At 40.6% G+C, this 26,590-nt stretch overlaps 1 protein-coding gene across 2 annotated transcripts in view; it reads left to right on the forward strand.

The window, feature by feature from the left end:
* The first annotated feature begins 3,009 nt into the window (after positions 1-3,009).
* Positions 3,010-26,590, forward strand: part of LOC106567888 (protein POF1B) — a 32,690-nt gene continuing 9,109 nt past the window's right edge. For both annotated transcript variants that reach the window (XM_014137746.2, XM_014137747.2), the window contains exons 1-2: positions 3,010-3,582; positions 5,763-5,906. In XM_014137746.2, the coding sequence (XP_013993221.1) occupies positions 3,244-3,582; positions 5,763-5,906 (483 nt within the window). In that variant the 5' untranslated portion in view covers positions 3,010-3,243. The remainder of the gene's footprint in view (positions 3,583-5,762; positions 5,907-26,590) is intronic.

The following is a 26,590-nucleotide window of genomic DNA, read 5'->3' on the forward strand; positions in this document are numbered from 1 at the left end:
TCCAATATGCTTTCTCTTCATAATCCTGTCTTTCTTTTTATATCATGAAAATGACAGTACAATGTTGTCATTCAGCTGTTACCATTTGACTCCTTAGACTTGCCTTACTGTATTGTTATACAGTTCCTTCAGAAAGTATTCATACCCTTTGACTTATTCCACATTTTGTTGTTACAGCCTGAATTCAAAATTCATCTACACCCAATACCCCAGAATGACAGTGAAAACACATTTTTTGAAATTATTGCAAATGTATTGGAAATGAAATACAAAAATATCTCATTTACATACAGTGCCAGTCAAGAGTTTGGACACACCTACTTATTCCAGGGTTTTTCTTTATTTTTTACTATTTTCTACACTGTAGAATAATAGTGAAGACATCAAAACTATGAAATAACACATGGAATCATGTAGTAAAAAAAAAGTATTAAACAAATCAAAATATATTTTATATTTGAGATTATTCATAGTAGCCACCTTTAGTGTGAGCAAAGCTGTCATCAAGGCTAAGTATTCACACCCCTGAGTCAATACATGTTAGAATCACCGTTGGCAGTGATTTACAGCTGTGAATCTTTCTGGGTAAGTGTCTAAGAACTTTGCACACCTGGATTGTACAATATTTGCACATTATTATTTAAACAATTCTTCAAGCTCTGTCAAATTGATTGATCATTGTTAGACAGCCATTTTCAAGTCTTGCCATAGATTTTCAAGACAATTAGGTCAAAACTGTAACTAGGCCACTCAGGAACATTCAATGTCGTCTTGGTAAGCAACTCCAGTGTATACTTGGCCTTGTATTTTAGGTTATTGTCCTGCTGAAAGGTGAATTGGTGTCTGTTGGAAAGCAGACTGAACCAGGTTTTCCTCTAGAATTTTGCCTGTGCTTAGTTCCGTTCCTTTTTATCCCCCCAAAAAACTCCCTAGTCCTTCCTGATGACAAGCATACCCCTAACATGACCACCATGCTTGAAAATATGAAGAGTGGTACTTAGTATTGGATTTGTCCCAAACATAACGCTTTGTATTCAGGACATAAAGTACATTTCTTTGCCACATTTTTAGCTGTTGTACATTCGTGCCTTATTACAAACACGATGCATGTTCTGGAATATGTTTTATTCTGTACAGGTGTCCTTCTTTTCACTCTGTCATTTAAGTTAGTTTTGTGAAATAACTACAATGTTGTTGATCCATCCTCAGTTTTATCCTATCACCTCATGGTGAAATCCCTGAGCGGTTTCCTTCCTCTCCGGCAACTGAGTTAGGAAGGATACATGCATCTTTGTAGTCACTGGGTGTATTGATACACCATCCAAAATCTAATTCATAACTTCACTGTGCTCAAAGGGATATTCAATGTCAGATTTTTTTTTTACCTATCTGCGAGGCATCTGCGAGGCATTTTACCCATCTGCGAGGCATTGGACCTCCCTGGTCTTTGTGGTTGAATCTGTGTTGTATGTGTGGGGTACAAAGACGAGGCAGTCATTCAAAAATCATGTTAAACACAATTATTGCACACAGTGAGTCCATGTAACTTATTATGTGACTTGTTAAGCACATTTTTACTCCTGAACTTATTTAGGCTTGCCATAACAAAGGGGTTGAATACTTATTGACTCAAGACATTCCAGCTTTTTATTTTTAATTAATAAAAAAAAATGTCAAGCATAATTCCCCTTTGATATTATGTGGTATTGTGTGTAGGCCAGTGACACAAAATCTACATTTTAATCCATTTTCAATTCCGGCTGTAACGCAACAAAATATGGAAGAAGTCAAGTGGTATGAATGCTTTCTAAAGGCATTGTATATTTTGACGACAGTAAATCGTATTTATTTCTGTTTTCATGGTTGTATTCTCTACTGCTGGATGACTCAGCTGGCTGGGACACTGTTTGGTCTCTGTCAGATCTTTTAACCTGTCATATTACCTGGTCATGTGCACTTTGGTCAAATGTCTGTCGATAAAACTGTATTTGCAATCATATTTATAATCATTTTGCTTGTTTAGTCAATTGATTGTATGGTTGATTAATTATGTGTAAACTATTTTCAGTTATGAATTGGATTTGGCTTTGTATAAATAACAAGAATGTACACTTCCGAAATAAAATATATCCACTGATGGTTTTGATACATCCATCAGTGATCTATTTAAGCAATAAGGCCCGAGGGGTTGTGGTATATGGTCAATATACCACGGCTAAGAGCTGTTCTTATGTAAGACGGAGTGCCTGGACACAGCCCTTAGCCTGGTATATTGGCCATATATGACAAACCCCCGATGCGCCTTATTGCTATTATAAACTGGTTACCAACGTAATTAGAGCAGTAAAAATAAATGTTTTGTCATACCCGTGTTATAAGGTCTGATATCAAATCAAACTTTATTTGTCACGTGCCGATTACAAGTGTAAACCTTACCGTGAAATGCTTACTTACAAGCCCTTAACCAACAGTGCAGTTCAAGAAGAGTGGTACCGAGTCAGTGTGCGGGGGTACAGGTTAGTTGAGGTAATTTGTACATGTAGGTAGGGGTGAAGTGACTATGCATAGATAATAAACAGCGTGGTTGTCAGCCAATCAGTATTCAGGGCTCGAACCACCCAGTTTATCATTATCTTTAAGCACCGAACACAAGGGTGGACAGTTGAATAACCAAGTAAGAAGGAAATTACCTGATTTAGAATGTGCACACAAGAATTGTCTCACTGTACCACAGGTCAAAATAGACTATGCATTCTATATATATATATATATATAAAGGCAGGATTTCCAAAAATCGAACGCACCTCCGCAGGCTGTAGTAGCCTACAGGTCAACACCTGGAACTATCATACAGATTACAATTTTATACAGTGTATCTGTGGCCTGCCCTGTTTTGAATATGTTTGCCTCCCACATGACATTTTCCCGTCCATCTGATTTGAGAACGAGGCACACTATGTCAGTAAGTCATTTGCATAGATCGCCGCCCCCCAATGCTTTAGTTGCGTAGTCTATTATGCAAATCACTTTCTCTTTCAAGGAAGTTTCAGCGTTTCATAGGGACTGGACTTATTTGATTTAGCCTTCACTCTGCAACTATTTTTCATGAAGTAGGCTATTCGATTGTCTTCGATAATAAAGGTCGCATGCGAGCACACATGGTCTAACAAGGACACTTTGTGGATAAACTTGGTAAATAGCCGTTTTCAAAGTTTCTGTCTGGGCGTAATTCTTCGCAGCAAGATGTCTATTCACAATACCTCCACATCATACAGGACCGTCAACGTCTCATCGGACCCGGCCACCACAGTGCTATCCTCGGGCCAATACATCGACGGTTACAGAACTATGAGTGTTTCGCATGCTCCGGTACAGTATGGTATTGATAATGGCTACGAGACCGTGCGCTACCTGATGCCCGTACAGCAGCCGATGCAGCAGCAGCAGATGCAGTACGTACTGGTCAACCAGGCCCCTCAGGTTATGCAGCAAATGGTGTCACCTGTATATTTGCAGAGTATGCAGAGGGTCAGCGTGAGTAGTTTGGAAGAATCGGACATCTACCGACAACAAAATGTAGAGGTGAGTTTATTACAACACACTGTATGATGGGGATTGATGGGGTTAATGAACAAATGGGGTTAATGCCTAAAATAGTATGAGTTTAACATTTCTAATATTTGTATATCATTTATTTTAAGAATGTAAAGAACTGTTTACACTTGGGCATAATGTTACTGATGGTCTTTGGGCCGCGTTAGGAAATCCATCCATGTGCAAATAAGAGAACAGTTTGTCAGTGCAGGTCGACATGACAGGTATAATATCATAATCTGCCCAGTGCATTGTCTTTACACCATTCTTTCTTTCTTTGATACTGTACAGAAAAAAAGCCACATGCTTGCTTTGTGATAGTGATTTGGCAGTAGGCTAAAGGAACAACAATTTGCTCCAGTATAACCCCGAGGGCTTCATTTGAACAAACCTAATGCAATGGTAAATCTAAACTTTGGTGGTAGTCCTAGGGTGTGTCAGAAATATTTTGGCTATTTTCACAACCAGAATTATGGGCGCGTAGCTGGTGGTGGCGGGAAACGGCTGGGTTTTGATGAATAAACAAGTTGAAGGTTTGTAGAGGCTTGGCCCCTCACTGGCCAATCAGAAAGTGCTCCATGGCTAAATATGTGGTTCGTTCAAGTTGTGCATTTATGGTCTTTTATGTATTGCATTGTCATCCACTACAATTTGAATGTTAGTCCATTATAGAGCCTAGTATGTTAAATAGCCTACAGAAACAAAATAACAAAATGTAGGCCTATCCCTAATTTGCTAAATATGTTTAACATATTTTTGAACATTAATTGCATGGCTTCAATATGGAAATATATAGGCCTACTGTAAAATGCATAATGTCTGAGCCATGGACATGCCAAACGTTGTCAATAAGCAAGATTACATTCACTATTAATTAGACCTTGAAAGACAGTGAATAATTCTAATAAAACATAACAACAACTTGTTTTAAATAGGCTGTCTAAATACAGTTAGAGGCACCATCATTTCTCCCCGTGGAAATATAATATTAGGCCTAAAAGACAACGTAGACTATGGAGGTTTTTACTCACATCACACTTTTCACAGGACCCGGAAAAAGATCCAATATAAAGAGAAAGGGGGAATGTCCACTCACCGTTACGACTTCCAAATATATATAACTATAGCATACCATCGCTGTCGATATGGCCAGTAGTGACTTTGCCACATGAAAGGTAAACAAACAAACAGGCAAATATAACCTACAAGCGGATTCAGCACCATGGGCAAAAAAGTCTCGCGATTTGACACTTCAGTCCAACAGAGGAAAGTGGAAGAGTTTTTTTTAATCAAAATGATAAAGTATTTTTAAATTACTTGATGTTCTTAAACAAGCTTCCTACAGTCACTGACACCATTCATGGAATGGACATTGCACATAATGAGTCTAAACATTTCAGAGAAGCTGGACAAAAATAATGTCCGTTGACTATTTTGCTGTTTGTGATATTTTCATAAAACATTGGTGAGGTAGTCCTACATAAGGCTACTGTTTGTGCCTCAGCTGGTAAACTCAATGCCATAACCAATTGCATTTGGCAGGCCTACCCCTAAGACCAGCTTTTGGTCGGTCTTAAATATCTCTGGTTGCGCTCACTGAAATTGGCATATTGGTGCATGTTTTTACCTCATATTTCCGCCTCTCTCACCTCAGCACAAGACCGCTGATGTTAGACAGGTAAACTACCGAACCTGTCGTAGGTCTGGAAAATGCAAGTATGACAGTTTTTACGCAATTCTCAAAATTGCAAACTAACGTATGTTTGACATTTGAGCCTCCTTTATACTTCCAGCCTGAAAATGCATCTCTGAGCCTGAGAAAAGCACACAGATGAAAGATGCATACTTTCCTGAATGCTTGTTTTTGCTTGAATCCCACAGGGTACTCCTGTTATGGAGCCATACCTAGTCAAGTTTAAACCAGCCGTCACACCTTATTACAACTAAATAATAAATCTACTTCTTACATCCCTCTGATTCAGCAGCCCCAGTCATCACTCTTATCTGCAGCAGTGTTTCTCGTTGAACTTTCAGTTTCATCATCAAACCAAGTCTTTTTCCTTCTTAGAAATTTGATGTGTAACACAAATTACATAGTAAGTGCTACCAGTAATATTCTAGAACCTATACTCTTAATGACCCTGTGCCTGTTTTTTTTCTTCCTTCAGAATTTCAATGGGAAAACTCCTTCTGTCTTCAGCCAGGCGTCTAGCTCCATCAAGAGCCCTGAGCCTGGTGTCGGAGAGGCGGAGGAGGAGGAGGAGGAGGAGGAGGAGGAAGAAGAGGAGGAGGAGGAGGAGGAGGAGGAGGAGGTGAGAGGGACTAAACACACCTGCACACACATCGAATTTACTTGCGTACTGCTCTTCACACAGAGAGACACACACACACACACACACCACACATACACCTTCCTACATGCAAACCTGTTTAGTGCACATGAAAGCATCTAATTACACATGCACACACACACCTGCACAGGGCACACACACAAATATGCACTAACACACGCAAGACCTGACATGCACACATTTTATTTTTATTCAAAATACAATTGTAAGGAAACCAGCTGCGATAGGATTGTGAGTTTGCTCAACAAAAAATATGTTGAGTAAACTCACAACAAAAAGTTTGTGTGTGAATATTTTGTTGAGCAAACTCTCAATGGCAGCTGGTTGCCTTACAATTGTATGTTGAATCAACATCTTTTGTTTTCACAGTGTGGGTGTACAGCACAGCACTTCAGTCAATTATTCATGCAAGAAGTCATGCAAGCATACTGTAAATAATGCTGAGAGCTAACACACACACACACTACAGTCCTGGAATATATTTGCCTGCCTGGACCTTTATTTCTGGAGTCAGGTCTATTGACCGTTTATGACCCTTGACCCTGTTCACAGCTGTTTCTCAAATAACAGTTATGGAACTATGATAATTACCTAATGGTGCGGTCATTGTATTGAGCATTTAAGCTTGGTCTAGTTTGACCTAGTGGTGGCTTTGGAGCTTTTAACATGCCTTTACTAGAACAATGAGCCAATCACACACACACCTTTGACTAAAGTTTGGCCTTTTCGATACAGTTGGTTTTATGAATAGAGAACACAAACTGTATTACAGCTGAACTTTGTTCATCAGCGTTGTCCCTAGTCTTATGCAACGCTATGCGTGTGGCCAGGTTAGGGTGTGGCATGCCACCCTGTTACCAAGAAGCCTTTGCTGTGATCAGAGGCGGCAGCTCTTTTTGATCAGACCAGAGATGTCATGATAATAGCTGTTGTTCATGTGTGGTGTTGTTATCACCTGGCTTTCATGTCAATTTGCTGGGAGCACATTAACTGACGTATTGCTGTTCAGTATTGTTTTGTCAAATAATCATCACGGCATACTTGGGTCATGTCAAAGTGTGTGTGTGACTGAGTGTGTGAGTACATGTGTGTGTGTTAATGTGTAGATTTTGTCTGAGCGAGGATATCTTTTTAGCCGCTTGAAGAGGCATACTGAGCGCCTGAGGAGTTATTAGCATATTGTCTTGTTTAAGTCGTTCTAGGTTATTGTCATCTCACTTTGTGTTGTGACATGCCTATGTTGTTCAGGCTTGCATTCAACATATTTTAAGAATGAAATGAAGCATTCATTAATTCCAAGATCAGGACGCTTCAGGGCGTACAGCCATAGACTTAACGTTCTTCACGGATTCAGTTTTCCTTTCTCACTGAATCACATAAAACATATCCATTAATCACTACTGATTGTCAGGTACATTGTGAAGGGAGGACTGATCCAGCTTGTTCCTAACAACGCCACACCTATGTGTGTTATTGTATCTGGAAGAGGTGAGGTTGAAAGACAGAATTCTAGGTTTCTTGCTTTCTTCACACTAAGGAAAAACCGCAGCACTCTAACATGAATGTTAGTTTTCTCCTATAAAGATTTTGGGATTTAAAGTGATGTGTCAAAACAAATTTCAGTCAGCTTTGTTGCCCTGAGGGACTAAGATAATCACTTACCTTCTAATCTTCTGCTTGCATGACTATGTAAAATGTAGGCAAGTTAGTAGACGGCTGTACACACAGGAACTGTCTCTCACCCCCAAATTAGATTACTTTGTGCAGGCCCGGTCCTGGCCACTCTGCCGCCCTAGGCGAGGCAAAAATAATTGCAGCCCTTCTAAACCCTGCAAATCTACACTAGTCCCAGTAAGCAAAATGATGTTGAAAAGACGTCTATAATACACATTTTTCTGACGTTGAAGTTAGGTTCATTTTAGTTTCTGAATGTAAGGTTAAAATACTTATTTCCCGGACGTTGAAATTAGGTTCATTATCGGTTCTGAATGAAAGTTGATAAGACGTCAGTTATAGATGTCTATTTATGGACCAAATCAATGCTGGTCCAGACCATACCAAATCTGAACCAAACATTGATGTCTATATTTGGGCCGAATCAAGGCTGGTCCAGACCGGACCAAATCTGAAGCAAACATGGACGTCAATGATTGGTTCAAGGCCAGTCCGGACCACACCAAAAAAAGACAGCCGGACCAGACAGGACCCCCAAAATTTTCCAAAAAATATTGGGTGTAGCCTACAAATACTAATTCCGATTTTTTTGGTGAAATGAAATGTTGTCATTTTTCCAGACTGAATTCTTATACATTTCCATCCAAAAGAGCAATTGTCCAATAACTATGCTTCAAATGTTGATTTCATACATTGTGACAATAATGACACATCATGAGAATGGCCGCAAGTGTTCAGATGAGCATGACATTCTCTTTTTCAACCTATTTATTGAATATCTGTTGAATTATCGGCCGATACTGATATAGTGGTAAAAGGCCAATATCGGCGATCATGAACTGATATATCGGTCAGACTCTAAATTTTTCTATGTCAAACTTGGTTTTTGCATATAGGCAGCAGCCAGTTTAATTGCCATTTGGATCTAGACAGGTTATTTCAGTCTCTGGCCTGTGTTCCCACGATACACGAACAGCCCAGCGATGATAATGACTGGGCTTGGCATTTTATTGGCACACTGCTGCCCTTGATGATGAAAATTGCGAACACAAGGTACATACAGGTAGTTGATTGCTCAATAACTAGTGGTTACAGGCCTGTACACAGTAAAATGGTTTGCTGATAATTTTGGTTTGTGTGTTGTATGTGTTGAGTGATGTGCGTGTGTGCCTGGGTGTGCGTGCGCGAGTTTGTGTATTTGTGTATGACCAAACAGACCTCAATTTTATTTGCATATGTCCTTGTTATTGTTTACCTTATGCCTTCACATTCCTGTGAGGTCCTTTCCAGTGTCAAATGGTCAGACTGTTAGAAAGCTAACACTCCCTCCCACTCTACACAGGCAGTGTCACAATTCCCCAAACTCTGCTGTTACAGTGTAACACTGATGCCCTGGTTCATACTCCTGTCCTGACCTACATCAGTATTCACATGGACACACAGGGCCTTTGTGGATAAGTTATTAAAGTCTAGAAGGACTGGACACACTTCCAGGTGGAGCCATCATGATGTATTGCCTTCAAGTTTTAGATTACAGATGTATAGATAGTTAAAGGGGATTGCTGTCTCAGATTCTATAAGAAGAATACATGTGTTTGAAGGGATGACATTTTTATTTAGATCAAATTGTATGTGATACAAACCAGATACAAGTGGCTCAGTTGGTAGAGCATGGTGTTTGCAACGCCAGCATGATGTGTGCAACGCCAGGGTTGTGGGTTCGATTCCCACAGGGGGCCAGTGCAAAAAAAAAAAAAAAAATGCATGAAATTAAAATGAAATGTATGTACTCACTACTGTAAGTCGCTCTGGATAAGAGCGTCTGCTAAATGACTAAAAATGTTTAAAAAAAATGTAAAAGTGTGCTTTTCACTCTAGATAAATGAGTGTGTCTGGGTTTATAAGGGCTTTCTTAAGAAAATGGAGGAATTTGAAATAGGGTCTGATCAATGATTATAGAATGTCTGTGTAATATCCTACTGCCCCCAGAGAGGGAAAGCTGGTTCAGCTGGATGGGTGTGTACAGTGTAGTAGGGATTTTAAGGGCAATTCCATGCTAGCATAGCCTGGAAATATGTTTGGTATCTCAGATTAAACTGTCAGATCTCACATAGAAACTTTATTGGGAGGAAGGATGTTTTAATATGCTTTTACATTTGTAACACAAACCATTTTTGAGAAAATCATGATTTAAAGTGACCATTTTAGTCCTTTTTTAGAGCTATACAGGCCACATGTAAGACCCAATGATCCGTGAACTGTACATTATACAGACAACAGCTCCTAACAGTGTGCTCTAAAATATGGAGCATCGCTACATTCTGAAATACAATTTTACACATGAATGAGAACTCCCTCAGCTGGTGATTTGCTAAATGCGCAATCCTACAGGTTAATGACCTATAATGTCAATTTCTATGTATAAAATGTATAATTTCTTCAGAAGGAGCAGAGAGCCACTCTGGAAATGTGATGTGTTTGAAGAGTATATTGTTCTAAATATAAGCTAAATCAAAAAGTGGCCTTTTGAGATGTTAATAATCAAATTTAATGTGAAAATGTTATTTCAGAATATAGCCATACATATTTTATAGCACACTGTTAGGAGTACGACACCAAGGTTTTGTCTGTATCATGTACGGTTCTGTCACGATTTTCTAAGACAGAACCCAGAAGCAGACCAGGACAAGGTGAGTAAAATGAAGGTGAGTATTTATTGGTAGTCTTGATGTGTAAATTGAATAATCCAGGAGACGGAACAGCAGCGGAGGTGAGTTGATGAGAGTAAATGGGTTGATCCAATGAAGTCACTGAATCCACCGACGGCCAGGTAAGGGAGTTGAATGTTCCGGGAGAATGACTGTAGACAGAGTAAACGGGAGTGAGTAACCGGCAACAAGTACAGAATAACAAAACAAACTCAGGGAACATGAGGCTGATACGCTGGCACAACATACTGTTCGTTGCTAACGATCCGGCAGGGAATGGATGTCAGGTCAGGGCTTATGAAGAGGTGATGATCAGGACCAGGTGTGCAGATGGTTGATGAGATGCAGGTGCGGGTAATCAAAAGTTCTCCCGCCTAGCTTCGTCGCCTGGCAACCAGACAGGAACCTCAGACAAAAGACTCCAAAACAAAAAACAGTCAGCTCAGGCAGAAAACAGACTCAGGAAGCGGGATTCTTGACAGGTTCATGGATCATAGGGCCTTACAGGAGAAATGTATAGGTCTAAAAGGTGCCTAAAATGACCACTATCATCATGATTTTCTCAAAAAGTGGTTTGTGATACAAATGTAAAAAGCATGTTAAGGGCCTCACCAATATCTAATGGTAGAGTGTGGCGCGAAATACAAATACCTTAAAATGCTATAACTTCAATTTCTCAAACATATGACTATTTTACACCATTTTAAAGACAAGACTCTCGTTAATCTAACCACATTGTCCGATTTCAAAAAGGCTTTACAGCGAAAGCAAAACATTAGATTATGTCAGGAGAGTACCCTGCCAAAAATAAATCACACAGCCATTTTCAAAGCAAGCATATATGTCACAAAAACCAAAACCACAGCTAAATGCAGCACTAACCTTTGATGATCTTCATCAGATGGCACTCCTAGGACATTATGTTATACAATATATGCATGTTTTGTTCAATCAAGTTCATATTTATATCAAAAAACAGCTTTTTACATTAGCATGTGATGTTTAGAACTAGCATACCCACCGCAAACTTCCGGTGAATTTACTAAATTACTCACGATAAACGTTTACAAAAAACATAACAATTATTTAAAGAATTATAGATACAGAACTCCTTTATGCAATCGTGGTGTCAGATTTTAAAATAGCTTTTCGGCGAAAGCACATTTTGCAATATTCTGAGTAGATAGCTCGGCCATCACAGGCTAGCTAATTTGACACCCACCAAGTTTGGTGCTCACCAAACTCAGATTTACTATAAGAAAAATTGGATTAACTTTGCAGTTCTTTGTCAGAATGCACTCCCAGGACTTCTACTTCAACAACAAATGTTGTTTTGGTTCGAAATAATCCATAGTTATATCCAAATAGCTCCATTTTGTTAGTGCGTTCAGGTCACTATCCGAAGGGTGACGCGCGGGCGCATTTCGTGACAAAAAAATTCAAAATATTCCATTACCGTACTTCGAAGCATGTCAAACGCTGTGTAAAATCAATTTTTATGCTATTTTTCTCGTAAAATAGCGATAATATTCCAACCGGGCGACGTTATATTCATTCATAGACTGAAAGAAAAACATGGAGTCGTCTCGTGCACGCGCACTCCAGTGTCATTGTTCCCTGCCTGACCACTCACAAAAACTCCTGCTTTTTTTCGCCCAGAGACTGCAGAGACGTCATTCCACTTTCTGGCGCCTTCTGAGAGCCAATGGAAGCCTTAGAAAATGTCACGTTATAGCAGAGATGCTGTATTTTTGATAGAGATGCCCTAGAAGGAGAACAAATTGTCAGACAGGGCACTTCCTGTATGGAATCTTCTCAGGTTTTGGCCTGCCATATGAGTTCTGTTATACTCACAGACACCATTCAAACAGTTTTAGAAACTTTAGAGTGTTTTCTATCCAACTCTACTAATTGTATGCATATTCTAGTTTCTGGGCAGGAGTAGTAACCAGATTAAATCGGGTACGTTTTTTATCCGGACGTGAAAATACTGCCCCCTATCCCAAACAGGTTAAACATCCTTCCTCCCAATGAAGTGAAAATTGCCAGAACATTCTGTGATACCTAAAAATATCTTTGGACTAAGCTGTTGTGGAATTGCCCTTAAAATTATTTGACTGGGTTGGGCAATCTCCTAACAGCAATCCTTCAGAGCTGGTTGTTAATTAACTATGATAAGGATAAGCATATTCAGCTCATAATGACATTTTGTCTTGACTCACAGCCAACATCCTAATGATATAGCCCATGTTCATGCAATAAAACATAGTAAGATAAGAATGTCAAATAGAAGGGCTTGTTTGTTTCTGCATTCTTCTTGCACAGTCTGTTTCTGCTTCTCCCTGCTTTCCCACCGTTTCTCCTGCTTTACTATCACTCTCACCCTCCTATACCATTAACCCATAGTTTCCTCTCCTAAACCATTTTCTCATAGTGATCACCCTCCCCTATACCATTACCTCATAGAGATCACCCTCTCCTATACCATTACATCATAGAGATCACCCTCCCCTATACCATTACCTCATAGAGATCACCCTCTCCTATACCATTACCTCATAGTGATCACCCTCCCCTATACCATTACCTCATAGTGATCACCCTCCCCTATACCATTACCTCATAGAGATCACCCTCTCCTATACCATTACATCATAGAGATCACCCTCCCCTATACCATTACCTCATAGAGATCACCCTCTCCTATACCATTACCTCATAGTGATCACCCTCCCCTATACCATTACCTCATAGTGATCACCCTCCCCTATACCATTACCTCATAGAGATCACCCTCTCCTATACCATTACCTCATAGAGATCACCCTCCCCTATACCATTACCTCACAGTGATCACCCTTTCCTATACCATTACTTCATAGTGATCACCCTCTCCTATACCATTACCTCATAGTTGAACTCCCCTTCTCCAATACACATTCTACAGCCTGAGGTCAGCATAACCCCTACACTAGTGCCCTGCTTCACTTGGAGACAGATATACAGTACCAGTGAAAAGTTTGGACACACCTACGCATTTAAGGGTTTTTCTTAATTTTTACTATTTTCTACATTGTAAGATAATAGTGAAGACATCAAAACTATGAAATAACATATATGGAAGCATGTACAGTTGAAGTCGGAAGTTTACATACACTTAGGTTGGAGTCATTAAAATTCGTTTTTCAACCGCTCCACAAATTTCTTGTTAACAAACTATAGTTTTGGCAAGTCGGTCAGTCATTTTGTAATTTTTCTAACAATTGTTTACAGACAGATTATTTCACTTATAATTCACTGTATCACAATTCCAGTGGGTCAGAAGTTTACATACACTAAGTTGACTGTGCCTTTTAAACAGCTTGGGAAATTCCAGAAAATTATGTCATGGCTTTAGAATCTTCTGATAGGCTAATTGCCATAATATGAGTCAATTGGAGGTGTACATGTGGATGTATTTCAAGGCCTACCTTCAAACTCAGTGCCTCTTTGCTTGACATCATGGGGGGAAAAAATTGTAGACCTCCACAAGTCTGGTTCGTCCTTGGGAGCAATTTCCAAACGCCTGAAGGTACCACATTCATCTGATCAAACAATAGTACGCAAGTATAAACACCATGGGACCACGCAGGCGTCATACCACTCAGGAAGGAGACGCGTTCTGAGATAAATGTACTTTGGTGCGAAAAGTGCAAATGAATCCCAGAACAACAGCAAAGGAATTTGTGAAGATCCTGGAGGAAACAGGTACAAAAGTATCTATATCCACAGTAAAACGAGACTTATATTAACATAACCTGAAAGGCCACTCAGCAAGGAAGAAGCCACTGCTCCAAAACCGCCATAAAAAAGCCAGACTATGGTTTGCAACTGCACATGGGGACAAAGATCGTACTTTTTGGAGAAATGTCCTCTGATCTGATGAAACAAAAATAGAACTGTTTGGCTATAATGACCATTGTTATGTTTGGAGGAAAAAGGGGGATGTTTGCAAGCCGAAGAACACCATCCCAACCGTGAAGCATGGGGGTGGCAGCATCATGTTGTGGGGGTGCTTTGCTGCAGGAGGGACTGGTGCACTTCACAAAATAAATGGCATCATGAGGTAGGAAAATTATGTGGATATATTGAAGCAACATGTCAAGACATCAGTCAGGAAGTTAAAGCTTGGTCGCAAATGGGTCTTCCAAATGGACAATGACCCCAAGCATACTTCCAAAGTTGTGGCAAAATGGCTTAAGGACAACAAAGTCAAGGTATTGGAGTGGCCATCACAAAGCCCTGACCTCAATCCTATAGAAAATGTGTGGGCTGAACTGAAAAAGCGTGTGTGAGCAAGGAGGCCTACAACCTGACTCAGTTACACCAGCTCTGTCAGGAGGAATGGGCCAAAATTCACCCAACTTATTGTGGGAAGCTTGTGGAAGGCTACCCGAAACGTTTGACCCAAATTAAACATTTTAAAGGCAATGCTACCAAATACTAATTGAGTGTATGTAAACTTCTGGCCCACTGGGAATGTGATGAAAGAAATAAAAGCTGAAATAAATCATTCTTTCTACTATTATTCTGACATTTCACATTCTTAAAATAAAGTGGGAATCCTAACTGACCTAAGACAGGGAATTTGTACTAGTATTAAATGTCAGTAGTTGTGAAAAACTGAGTTTAAATGTATTTGGCTAAGGTGTATGTAAACTTCCGAATTCAACTGTAGTAACCAAACAGGTGTTAAACAAATCTAAATATATTTTACATTTTAGATTCTTCAAAGTAGCCACCCTTTGCCTTGATGACAGCTTTGCACACTCTTGGCATTCTCTCAACCAGCTTCTCCTGGAATGTTTTTCCAACAGTCTTGAAGGAGTTCCCACATATACTGAGAACTTGTTGGCTGCATTTCCTTCACTCTGCGGTCCAACTCATCCCAAAACATCTCAATTGAGTTGAGGTTGGGTGATTGTGGAGGCCAGGTCATCTGATGCAGCACTCCATCACTCTTCTTGGTGAGAGGCACACCTGTTAACTTCTATGGGCTACGTGGGACGCTAGCGTCCCACCGGCGGTACACACTATCAACAGCCAGTGAAAAATCAGAGCGCCAGATTCGAAAACAACAAAATGTCATAATTCAAATTTCTCAAACATACAACTATTTTACACCATTTTATAGATAAACATCTCCTTAATCCAACCACGTTATCCGATTTCAAAAAGGCTTTACGGCGAAAGCATAAAGTTAGATTATGTTAGGACAGTACATAGACAAATAATATACACAGCCATTTTCAATGCAAGGACAAGCGTCACCAAAAGCAGAAAACCAGCTAAAATTATGTACTAACCTTTGACAATCTTCATCAGATGACACTCCTAGGACATTACGTTAGAACAAGAAATGCATGTATTGTCTATCAAGTTCATATTTATATCCAAAAACCCCATTTTACATTGGCGCGTGACGTTCAGAAAATGTATTTCCCCCAAAACTGCCGGTGAATCAGCACAACAATTTACAAAAATACTCATTATAAACGTTGATAAAATATTAAACTGTTATTCAAAGAATTATAGATTAACATCTCCTGAATGCATCCGCATTGACAGATTTCAAAATAACTTTACTGGGAAAGCACACTTTGCAATAATCTGAGTACTGCGATCAGAAAAATACATCAGGCAATTACAGATACCCGCCATTTTGGAGTCATCTAAATGCATAAATAGCATTAGAAATATTCACTTACCTTTAATAATCTTCATCAGAAGGCACTTCCAGGAATCCCAGGTCCACAATAAATGTTGTTTTGTTCGATAAAGTTCATAATTTATGTCCAAATAACTTCATGTTGTTTGCGCGCTTGTATGTGGGAACTCCTTCAAGACTGTTTGTAAGCTACTCAAAATGTAGCGAGGAAAATGTCACGACGAAAAGTCAATAAAAGTTCTATTTATGTTCGTTCAAACATGTCAAACGTTGTATAGCATCAATCTTTAGGGCCATTTTAACGTGAAACTTCAGTAATATTCAAACCGGACGATTCCATTGTCTTGAAAAACGTTTTGGAACACAGCTAACTCCCAAGTGAATGCGCGCCAATGAACTGATGTCCTTCCCTGGGTCTACAACTTCCCCACCTTCTCGTTCGGTCTCTGTTCACCATAGACGCCTCAAACAACTTTCTAAAGACTGTTGACATTTAGTGGAAGCCTTAGAAAGTGCAAAATGAACCCTAACTCACTGTGTGTTAGATAGGAAATCACTTGAAAAAACTACAGGCACCACCAACCATTTCCTGGTTGTATTTTTCTCAGGTTTTTGCCTGCCATATGACACCATTCAAACAGTTTTAGAAACTTCAGAGTGTTTTCTATCCAAATCTACTAGTTTCTGGGCCAGAGTAGTAACCTGTTTAAATTGGGTACGTTTTTCATCCGGCCGTGAAAATACTGCCCCCTAGCCCAGACAGGTTAATTGAAATGCATTCCAGGTGACTATCTCATGAAGCTGGTTGAGAGAATGACAAGAGTGTGCAAAGCTGTCATCAAGGCAAAGGGTGGCAACTTAATTTAACACTTTTTTGGTTACTACATGATTCCATATGTGTTATTTCATATTTTTGATGTCTATTTCTACAATGTATAAAATAGTAAATATAAAGAAAAACCCTTGAATGAGTAAGTGTGTCCAAATATTTGACTGGTACTATAGGTTTAACTATATGGAAACAGATACAAATGTAGGATCTTAATTTAATCCAGTTTGCTACAGCTGAAAAATGATCCTGCAGTAACAGGAAATGTGAATTATTATGTGGATTATATGGACATTTTCCATAAGGGATAATCAAGTCTGACATTTCAAAGTGGAAATTACAAAGTTCAGAAGCCTTTTTAAACCTCAAATACACTACACGTATAATCAAGCATTGCATGAAAGTTCTCCTGCAACAGGGTTATCAAATTACATTTTTTAGGTTTGACTCAAAGGGTATCTTGACCTTACAGTCTGGTAACCTATGTGTGTTTGTATAGATATAGAAAAGTTTCACTCAGGGTATAGCTAACCTCACCATTGTGCTTGAACTTAGTTATGCATGCCCAGTTCAGTTGTATCCATATAAGTTAAACTCCGTGCTATGGAGGGGCAGCAGCATAAAGTGTTTACAGAGCCTATTGCTTCTTGCCTCAGGTGTTGCTCTGCTCTCCAAACCGGTTGAGTGGCAGCCAGCTTCAGGGCCAAGCCTATCACCATAACCTTTACCAACTACCTCTCTTTCACTGGAAGAATCCCTGGAATGTTTCCATATCAGACACACCCAACCAGGAGCCAGGCAAGGTTCAAGGACACTATCCCTCCACACGGGTGATTACACCCAAAACACAGCAGTGCAGGCAGGAGCGAGTAAGCCAAACTATCACTTATTTCTACACATTAAAAAGACCCTTATTAATAACCCCTTGTCGCTCATCACATAGTACAGTACATGTCATAATCATATATTTTATTTATTTATTTAACCTTTATTTAACAAGGCAAGTCAGTTAAGAACAAATTCTTATTCACAATGACGGCTTACCCCGGCCAAACCCTAACCCGGACGACGCTGGGACAATTGTGTGCCGCCCTATGGGACTCCCAATCACAGCCGGTTGTGATACAGCCTGGAATTGAACCAGGGTCTGTAGTGATGCCTCTAGCACTGAGATGCAGTTCCTTAGACCGCTGCGCCACTCAGAAGCCCAAAGGTTAGCTCCCAACATGGCGCTAATATCTGAGATGTTATTACAGAATGGGTAGGGGAGAGAGAAGGTGAAATAGAGGGCGACTGTTTTTTAGATTATTACAGTATTATAGAGCAGTGAGGAGGAGCTCCATGGACCTTTTCTGTCCAGAAGTAATTTCACCATTCATTGTAGCCATTGGCGCTCTATAGAGTTGCTATTTTCTCAAGTTTTCGTGTCAATTAACTTGTGACATTCCTTGATTACTCATTATACTAATGAAGTCAGATTTAATCAACAAATACGATAGTCAGTTTAAAAATGGCTAAGGGTACACAAGACTGTGTACATATCTGGCTGTGTTGGCTAAATCACTACATATCCCATCGGACCAAGCGGGGAGAGGCTGCCCGTTTTCACAGTTCCAAGACCGGTCAGAAACGTCCAGCTGACCCTACGCCAATGATGCTGGTGGATCCTAAAACTGAATTTGGATCCACGTTAAGTAGCAATGATATTCTTCGCCACCTTTGTCTTTCGACACTAGAAAGAGCTTAAACCAATCATGACTATTCAACAAAACAAATCATTTTCAAGTTTCTTTCCAGCGAATGTCTTAGTTATATGATTGAATAACTAGCAAAGGGGTTATGAAGTTGAGGGTGCAGTTTTTATGACGCTTGGCAATGTGGGACGAAAACTATCATTGTTCAGCTGGGAGAAAACGGGGGAAACAAGCTCGGGACAGGATATAGGTTTTTATGCCCTAATAGCAGGAGCTGGCGTTTGATTAAACAATTCAGAGACTGAAACAAATACATCAGATGACAAATATTTAAGTAGAGCGACTCGATATACACATCCTGAAATCAGCTGTAACTGTTAATAGTAAAACAAAGCTTAAAACGATGTTTCAGTGAACCTGAATCCAGAAAATTGCAAAGCAAATTCTCCAGTGTTAAATCAACACTGACCATGTTCAATTTAACCCTGGGCCGGTGTCTATACGGGTCCACACTTTTGAGTGTTAAATTAACAGTGTGCTTTGTGCTGACACTGTTACACTTTGTCAATGTTAGGAAATGAACACTTTCAGTGTTATGCAATAACACCTCATATAGTATTTTTAATATTGAATTGAACCCCCTTGCTTACACCAAGAGGTTCATATCTCTTGACAAGGTTGGGTAATGGACATTTACAAAAATATTTACAGGTCTTTATTGCCACATGCTCTTATGTAAGCGCTTATACTGTAAATACTTTAGAACTGGCAGCAGACATGATACAACTTTAATGAATATAACCATAGACCACTTAAACTGGTACAACCCTTCTTGAAAGTCACACCCCCACTAAGCGACTCCCCCAATATAATTTCCCAGTGTGCCTTGCCAATTTGAGTGAATTGTACAGTTACAACCCTTGACTGTGTTTATTAGTGACAGACACATAATTGTTGAATTCGTTCATTTTCATTCCTGTGGACTTCAAAAAGTGAGTTTCTACTGTAGGCAAATGTTAAATATACACACAGTACCAGTAAAAAATTAGGACACACCTATTCATTCAAGTGTTTCTCTTTATGTTTACTATTTTCTACATTGTAGAATAATAGTGAAGACATCAAAACTATGAAATAGCACATATGGAATCATGTAGTAACCAAAAAAGTGTTAAACAAATCAAAATGTATTTTAGATTTTAGATTCTTCAAAGTAGCCACCCTTTGCCTTAATGACAGCTTTTAATTCTCTCAACCAGCTTCATGGGGTAGTCACCTGGAATGATTTTCCAATAGTCTGGAAGGAGTTCCCACATATGCTGAACACTTGTTGGCTGCTTTTCCTTCACTCTGCGGTCCAACTCACCCCAAACCATCTCAATTGGGTTGAGGTCGTGTGATTGTGGAGGCCAGGTCATCTGATGCAGCACTCCATCACTCCCCTTCTTGGTCAAATAACACTTACACAGCCTGGAGGTGTGTTTTGAGTCATTGTCTTGTTGAAAAACAAATGATAGTCACACTAAGCACAAACCGGATGGGATGGCGTATCGCTGCAGAATGCTGTGTTAGCCATGCTGGTTAAGTGTGCCTTGAATTCTAAATAAATCACTGACAGTGTCACCAGCAAAGCACCCCCATACCATCACACCTCCTCCTCCATGCTTCATGGTGGGAACCCAAAATGCGGAGATCATCCGTTCACCTACTCTGCGTCTCACAAAGACACGGCGGTTGGAACCAAAATTCTCAAATTTGGACTAATCAGACCAAAGGACAGATTTCCACCGGTCTAATGTCCATTGCTCGTGTTTCTTGGCCAAAGCAAGTCTCTTCTTATTGGTGTCCTTTAGTAGTGGTTTCTTTGCAGAAATTCGACCATGAAGGCCTGATTCACGTACACCTCTGAACAGTTGATGTTGAGCTGTGTCTGTAACTTGAACTCTGTGAGGTGCAGTTAATTGCCCATTTCTGAGGCTGGTAACTCTAATGAACTTATCCTCTGCAGCAGAGGTAACTCTGGGTCTTCCTTTCCTGTGGCTGTCCTCATGAGATCCAGTTTCGTCATAGCGCTTGATGGTTTTTGTGACTGCATTTGAAGAAACGTTCAAGGTTCTTGACATTTTCTGCATTGACTGACCTTTATGTCTTAAAGTAATGATGGACTGTCGTTTCTATTTGCTTATTTGAGCTATTCTTGCCATAATATGGACTTCTATCTTCTGTATACCACCCCTACCTTGTCACAACACAACTGATTGGCTCAAACGCATTAAAAAGGAAATAAGTTCCACAAATTAACGCTTAACAAGGAACACCTGTTAATTGAAATGCATTCCAGATGACTACCTCGTGAAGCTGGTTGAGAGCATGCCAAGAGTGTGCAAAGCTGTCATCAAGGCAAAAGGTGGCTACTTTGAATAATTTTTTTATACTTTTTTGGTTACTACATGATCCATATGTGTTATTTCATAGTTTTGATGTCTTCACTATTATTCTACAATATAGAAAAAAAGTTTTTAAATAAAGAAAAACCCTGCAATGAGTAGGTGTGTCCAAACTTTTGACTGGTACTGTGTGTATGTGTGTATATACAGTTGAAGTCGGAAGTTTACATACACCTTAGCCAAATACATTTAAACTCAGTTTTTCACAATTCCTGACATTTAATTCTCGTAAAAAATCCCTGTCTTAGGTCAGTTAGGATCACCACTTCATTTTAAGAATGTGAAATGTCAGAATAATAGTAGAGACAATGATTTATTTCAGCTTTTATTTCTTTCATCACATTCCCAATTGGTCAGAAGTTTACATACCCCCAACTAGTATTTGGTAGCATTGCCGTACTGTGAGACGCCTAAGACAGCGCTACAGGGAGACAGGATGGACAGCTGATCGCCCTCGCAGTGGCAGACCACGTGTAACAACACCTGCACAGGATCGGTACATCCAAACATCACACCTGCAGGACAGGTACAGGATGGCAACAACAACTGCCCAAGTTACACCAGGAACGCACAATCCCTCCATTAGTGCTCAGACTGTCCGCAATAGGCTGAGAGAGGCTGGACTGAGGGCTTGTAGGCCTGTTGTAAGGCAGGTCCTCACCAGACATCACCGGCAACAACTTCGCCTATGGGCACAAACCCACCATCGCTGGACCAGACAGGACTGGCAAAAAGTGCTCTTCACTGATGAGTCGCGGTTTTGTCTCACCAGGGGTGATGGTCGGATTCATGTTTATCGTTGAAGGAATGAGCGTTACACCGAGGCCTGTACTCTGGAGCGGGATCGATTTGGAGATGGAGGGTCCGTCATGGTCTGGGGCGGTGTGTCACAGCATCATCGGACTGAGCTTGTTATCATTGCAGGCAATCTCAACGCTGTGCGTTACAGGGAAGACATCCTCCTCCCTCATGTGGTACCCTTCCTGCAGGCTCATCCTGACATGACCCTCCAGCATGACAATGCCACCAGCAATATTGCTCGTTCTGTGCATGATTAACTGCAAGACAGGAATGTCAGTGTTCTGCCATGGCCAGCGAAGAGCCCGGATCTCAATCCCATTGAGCACGTCTGGGACCTGTTGGATCGGAGGGTGAGGGCTAGAGCCATTCCCCCCAGAAATGTCCGGGAACTTACAGGTGCCTTGGTGGAAGAGTGGGGTAACTTCTCACAGCAAGAACTGTGAGAGGAGGAGATGCACTGCAGTACTTAATGCAGCTGGTGGCCACACCAGATACTGACTGTTACTTTTGGTTTTAACCCCCCTTTGTTCAGGGACACATTATTAAATTTCTGTTAGTCACATGTCTGTGGAACTTGTTCAATTTATGTCTCAGTTGTTGAATCTTGTTATGTTCATAAAATATTTACAGCTGTTAAGTTTGCTGAAAATAAACGCAATTGACAGTGAGAGGACGTTTCTTTTTTTGCTGAGTTTATATATATATATATAGTGCTTATATATATATATATATATATATATATAATATAAATAACTGTTTACTACAAAACGTTACATATTTCATAATGCCTTGCTTTGATTGCCATGTTTTATCACAACACAGTGGTGTTAGGGACATACAGGTTTACAGTCCACATCAGGCCCTCAAGTCACATTATGCTGGCTTGCAAAGTAACATATAATTCCTATTGTAATCCAGCCAGAGTTAGGACATCCAACCTTTGGGATTTTTATACACTGGCAACCTGCATTCAGAATAAATGTCAAGGTTAGGAACATTGATAATGGACTACCTAAAAACATTCCAGTAAAAGGTGAAATAAATCTAAGGGTGAGCGATAATTACCCCATTCTTATTTGCACTCAAACATATCAGTGTGTGTGCGTGCTTTAAGTGTGAACAGAAACCTAACCAGCTGAAAACCATAGCTTCCTATTGGCTCAGTATCCCCTTTGGAATCTGGCCTGACTGGCTGCTGTGCGGCTCCACCACACCTACCATGGTTTGAAATTTGATATGGAGGAAGAGATCAGACAGAGAACACTATCTTCTCTCAGTCTACTGTCAGTGAAACCAGGTGAAACCAAACTCTGATCAGATCAGGCCAAAAACATAAACATCCGATTTCTAGATTTGTGAATTAGCCAAGATATTACATCAAGGGATATCTGAGACTCTTTCTACAGCCCATTCTTTTTCTCTGACATTTTCAACGTAATTTGTAATTTAAAAAAATATATATATTTAACCAGGTAGGCTAGTTGAGAACAAGTTCTCATTTACAACTGTGACCTGGCCAAGATAAAGCAAAGCAGTGCAACACAAACAACAACACAGAGTTACACATGGAATAAACAAACATACAGTAAAATAATACAATAGAGAAAGTCTATATACAGTGTGTGCAAATGAGGTAGGATAAGGGGGGTGAGGCAATAAATAGGCCATAGTGGCGAAATTATTACAATATGGCAAATTAAACACTTGGGTGATAGATGTGCAGAAGATGAGTGTGCAAGTAGCGATACTGGGGTGCAAAGGAGCAAAATAAATAACATAAATAACATTATGGTGATGAGGTAGTTGGATGGGCTATTTACAGATGGGCTATGTACAGGTGCAGTGATCTGTGAGCTGCGCTGACAGCTGGTGCTTAAAGCTAGTGAGGGAGATATGAGTCTCCAGCTTCAGGGATTTTTGCAGTTCGTTCCAGTCATTGGCAGCAGAGAACTGGAAGGAAAGGTGGCCGAAGGAGGAATTGGCTTTGGGGGTGACCAGTGAAATATACCTGCTGGAGCGCGTGCTGTGGGTGGGTGCTGCTATGGTGACCAGTGAGCTGAGATAAGGCGGGGCTTTATCTAGCAACGACTTATTGATGACCTGGTGCCAGTGGGTTTGGCGACGGATATGAAGCGAGGGCCAGCCAACGAGAGCATACAGGTCGCAGTGGTGGGTAGTATATGGGGCTTTGGTGACAAAACGGATGGCACTGTGATAGACTGCATCCAATTTGCTGAGTAGAGCGTTGGAGGCTATTTTGTAAATGACATCGCCGAAGTCGAGGATCGGTAGGATGGTCAGTTTTACTAGGGTAGGTTTGGCAGCATGAGTGAAGGATGCTTTGTTGCGAAATAGGAAGCCGATTCTAGATTTAATTTTGGAATGGAGATGCTTAATGTGAGTCTGGCAGGAGAGTTTACAGTCTAAGCAGACACCTAGGTATTTGTAGTTGTCCACATATTCTAAGTCAGAACCGTCCAGAGTAGTAATGCTGGACAGGTGGGTAGGTGTGGGCAGCGATCGGTTGAAGAGCATGCATTTAGTTTTGCTTGCATTTAAGAGCAGTTGGAGGCCACGGAAGGAGAGTTGTATGGCATTGAAGCACATCTGGAGGTTAGTTAAAACAGTGTCCAAAGAAGGGCCAGAAATATACAGAATGGTGTTGTCTGCGTAGAGGTGGATCAGAGAATCACCAGCAGCAAGAGCGACATCATTGATGTATACAGAGAAAAGAGTCGACCCGAGGATTGAGCCCTATGGCACCCCCATAGAGACTGCCAGAGGTTCGGACAACAGGCCCTCCGATTTGACACACTGAACTCTGTCTGAGAAGTAGTTGATGAACCAGGCGAGGCAATCATTTGAGAAACCAAGGCTGTTGAGTCTGCCGATAAGAATGTGGTGATTGACAGAGTCAAAAGCCTTGGCCAGGTCGATGAATACAGCTGCACAGTATTGTCTCTTATCGATGGCGGTTATGTTATCGTTTAGGACCTTGAGCGTGGCTGAGGTGCACCCATGACCAGCTCGGAAACCATATTGCATAGCGGAGAAGGTACGGTGGGATTCGAAATGGTCGGTGATCTGTTTGTTAACTTGGCTTTCGAAGACCTTAGAAAGGCAGGATCGGATAGATATAGGTCTTTAGCGGTTTGGGTCTAGAGTGTCTCCCCCTTTGAAGAGGGGGATGACCGCAGCAGCTATTAAGCTATTGCCTTCAATAGACGGGCCCTATCTATTGATTGTCCTGATATAGGACAGCCAGCCATTATGAGGCACCAGGATCCAGTCGCTGAACCAACCCTATCTCTGAGTGGATGAAGTGGAAACTGAGCCAGTGTTGTGAGAGCATGATGGTTCTGCCTGTACTGACCTGTAAAATGTAGGGGCGGCGGCTCATTCTAATATTTTGCGGTGTGGTTTGCTCACAGCTCTTTTTGTGCAACTGTGAGCGAGAGAGTCATTCCAGTTGATCTAATCTGTTGTGTTTTGTCTTTACATGTTAAATATGACTGGGGTTAGTTATGGTGTCTTTTGAAAGACGCCTTTAATAAGGCCTTGTGTCAGTTGAGGACTGTTGACAAAATCAGTGCTTGTTAATTCTCTAGCCCTGGACGCCCAACTGTTCCAGGGCTAGCACACCTCATTCAACTTTTGATATGGCTACCCGAAGAAAAACCCTGTATGTTTCTTCAAAATGTTCTTTGTAGAACCTTTGAGATTAAGAACGGTTCTTTATAGAACCATTCTCGATAATGGTTCTATGAAGAACCATAAAAAAAAGGGTTATAGCACAAAAAGGGTCATGGCTAGAAGGGATACAGCTATTGTCAAATTAGCGTAAATGTTTATTAGAGGCTAGAGCCCTGCACGGGCATGAATTTTAAGGCCGAGCCCCACCCATGCCCATGACGTTCAGGCCCTACCCAACCCAGGCCTAATTGCTTCTGCCAAATTTAAGGCCCTGCCCGAAACCCAAAATCAGAAAACTTTCTCCGTTAGTAAATCCATTAACTGCTCCTCTCTGTCTCACTCGATCGCTCGTGCGCACGGTCAGCTCGCTCTGCATGCACTCTGCTCATGGCTGCTCCTAGTCTGTGTACTATTAATATGATTCCAATGGAGTTTCCCATCTCCTCAAAAGTATCTCTGGCTCTGCTCAACGACCAGAGACATGAGAGAGCAGTAAGCTACTTTTGGTCACTCTAAGCAAATGGCTCAGCTTCAAAATGTTAGTGATCAATTTAGTGATACCCGAGCCCTGCCCGTACCATAGTTACTGATGAAAAACAGGCTATACCCGGTCCTAACCCGATATATAACGTCGGGGCTCGTCGAGCTCGGGTCGGGTAGCAGAGCTCTGTTAGAGGCCCTCCTCTTGGCCACAGAGACAACATTTTGCAGTTTTAAAGCCTGCAATTCTACATAGTTTGGGGGCGGAAAGAACATTTTAAAGATAGTTTCCTGCAATTCTATTCATTTTGTCATCGGACTGAGAGAATAATTGCATTTTCAAAGCTAATTTCCTGCAATTCTACACAGTTTTCCATTGAGCTGAGAGAAAATGTGCCATTCTACACATTTTGCAGTGGCTCATGCCGTGTTCTTATGCGACCTGAGTGACTTAAACATTATAGCAACATCAATTGCGGCCCCATGCCATTTTTTGCATTTTAGATTCTCCCTGGCTGTCTAGTTTTTATTTTGGTGAGTCGTAGTTCCCCAAAATGTACTTATTAAATAATATATTGTTCCATTATCTTTTCTACATACTTTATGTCTAGT

Source organism: Salmo salar, chromosome ssa13, assembly GCF_905237065.1.
Source record: "Salmo salar chromosome ssa13, Ssal_v3.1, whole genome shotgun sequence".
NCBI lineage: Eukaryota > Metazoa > Chordata > Actinopteri > Salmoniformes > Salmonidae > Salmo > Salmo salar.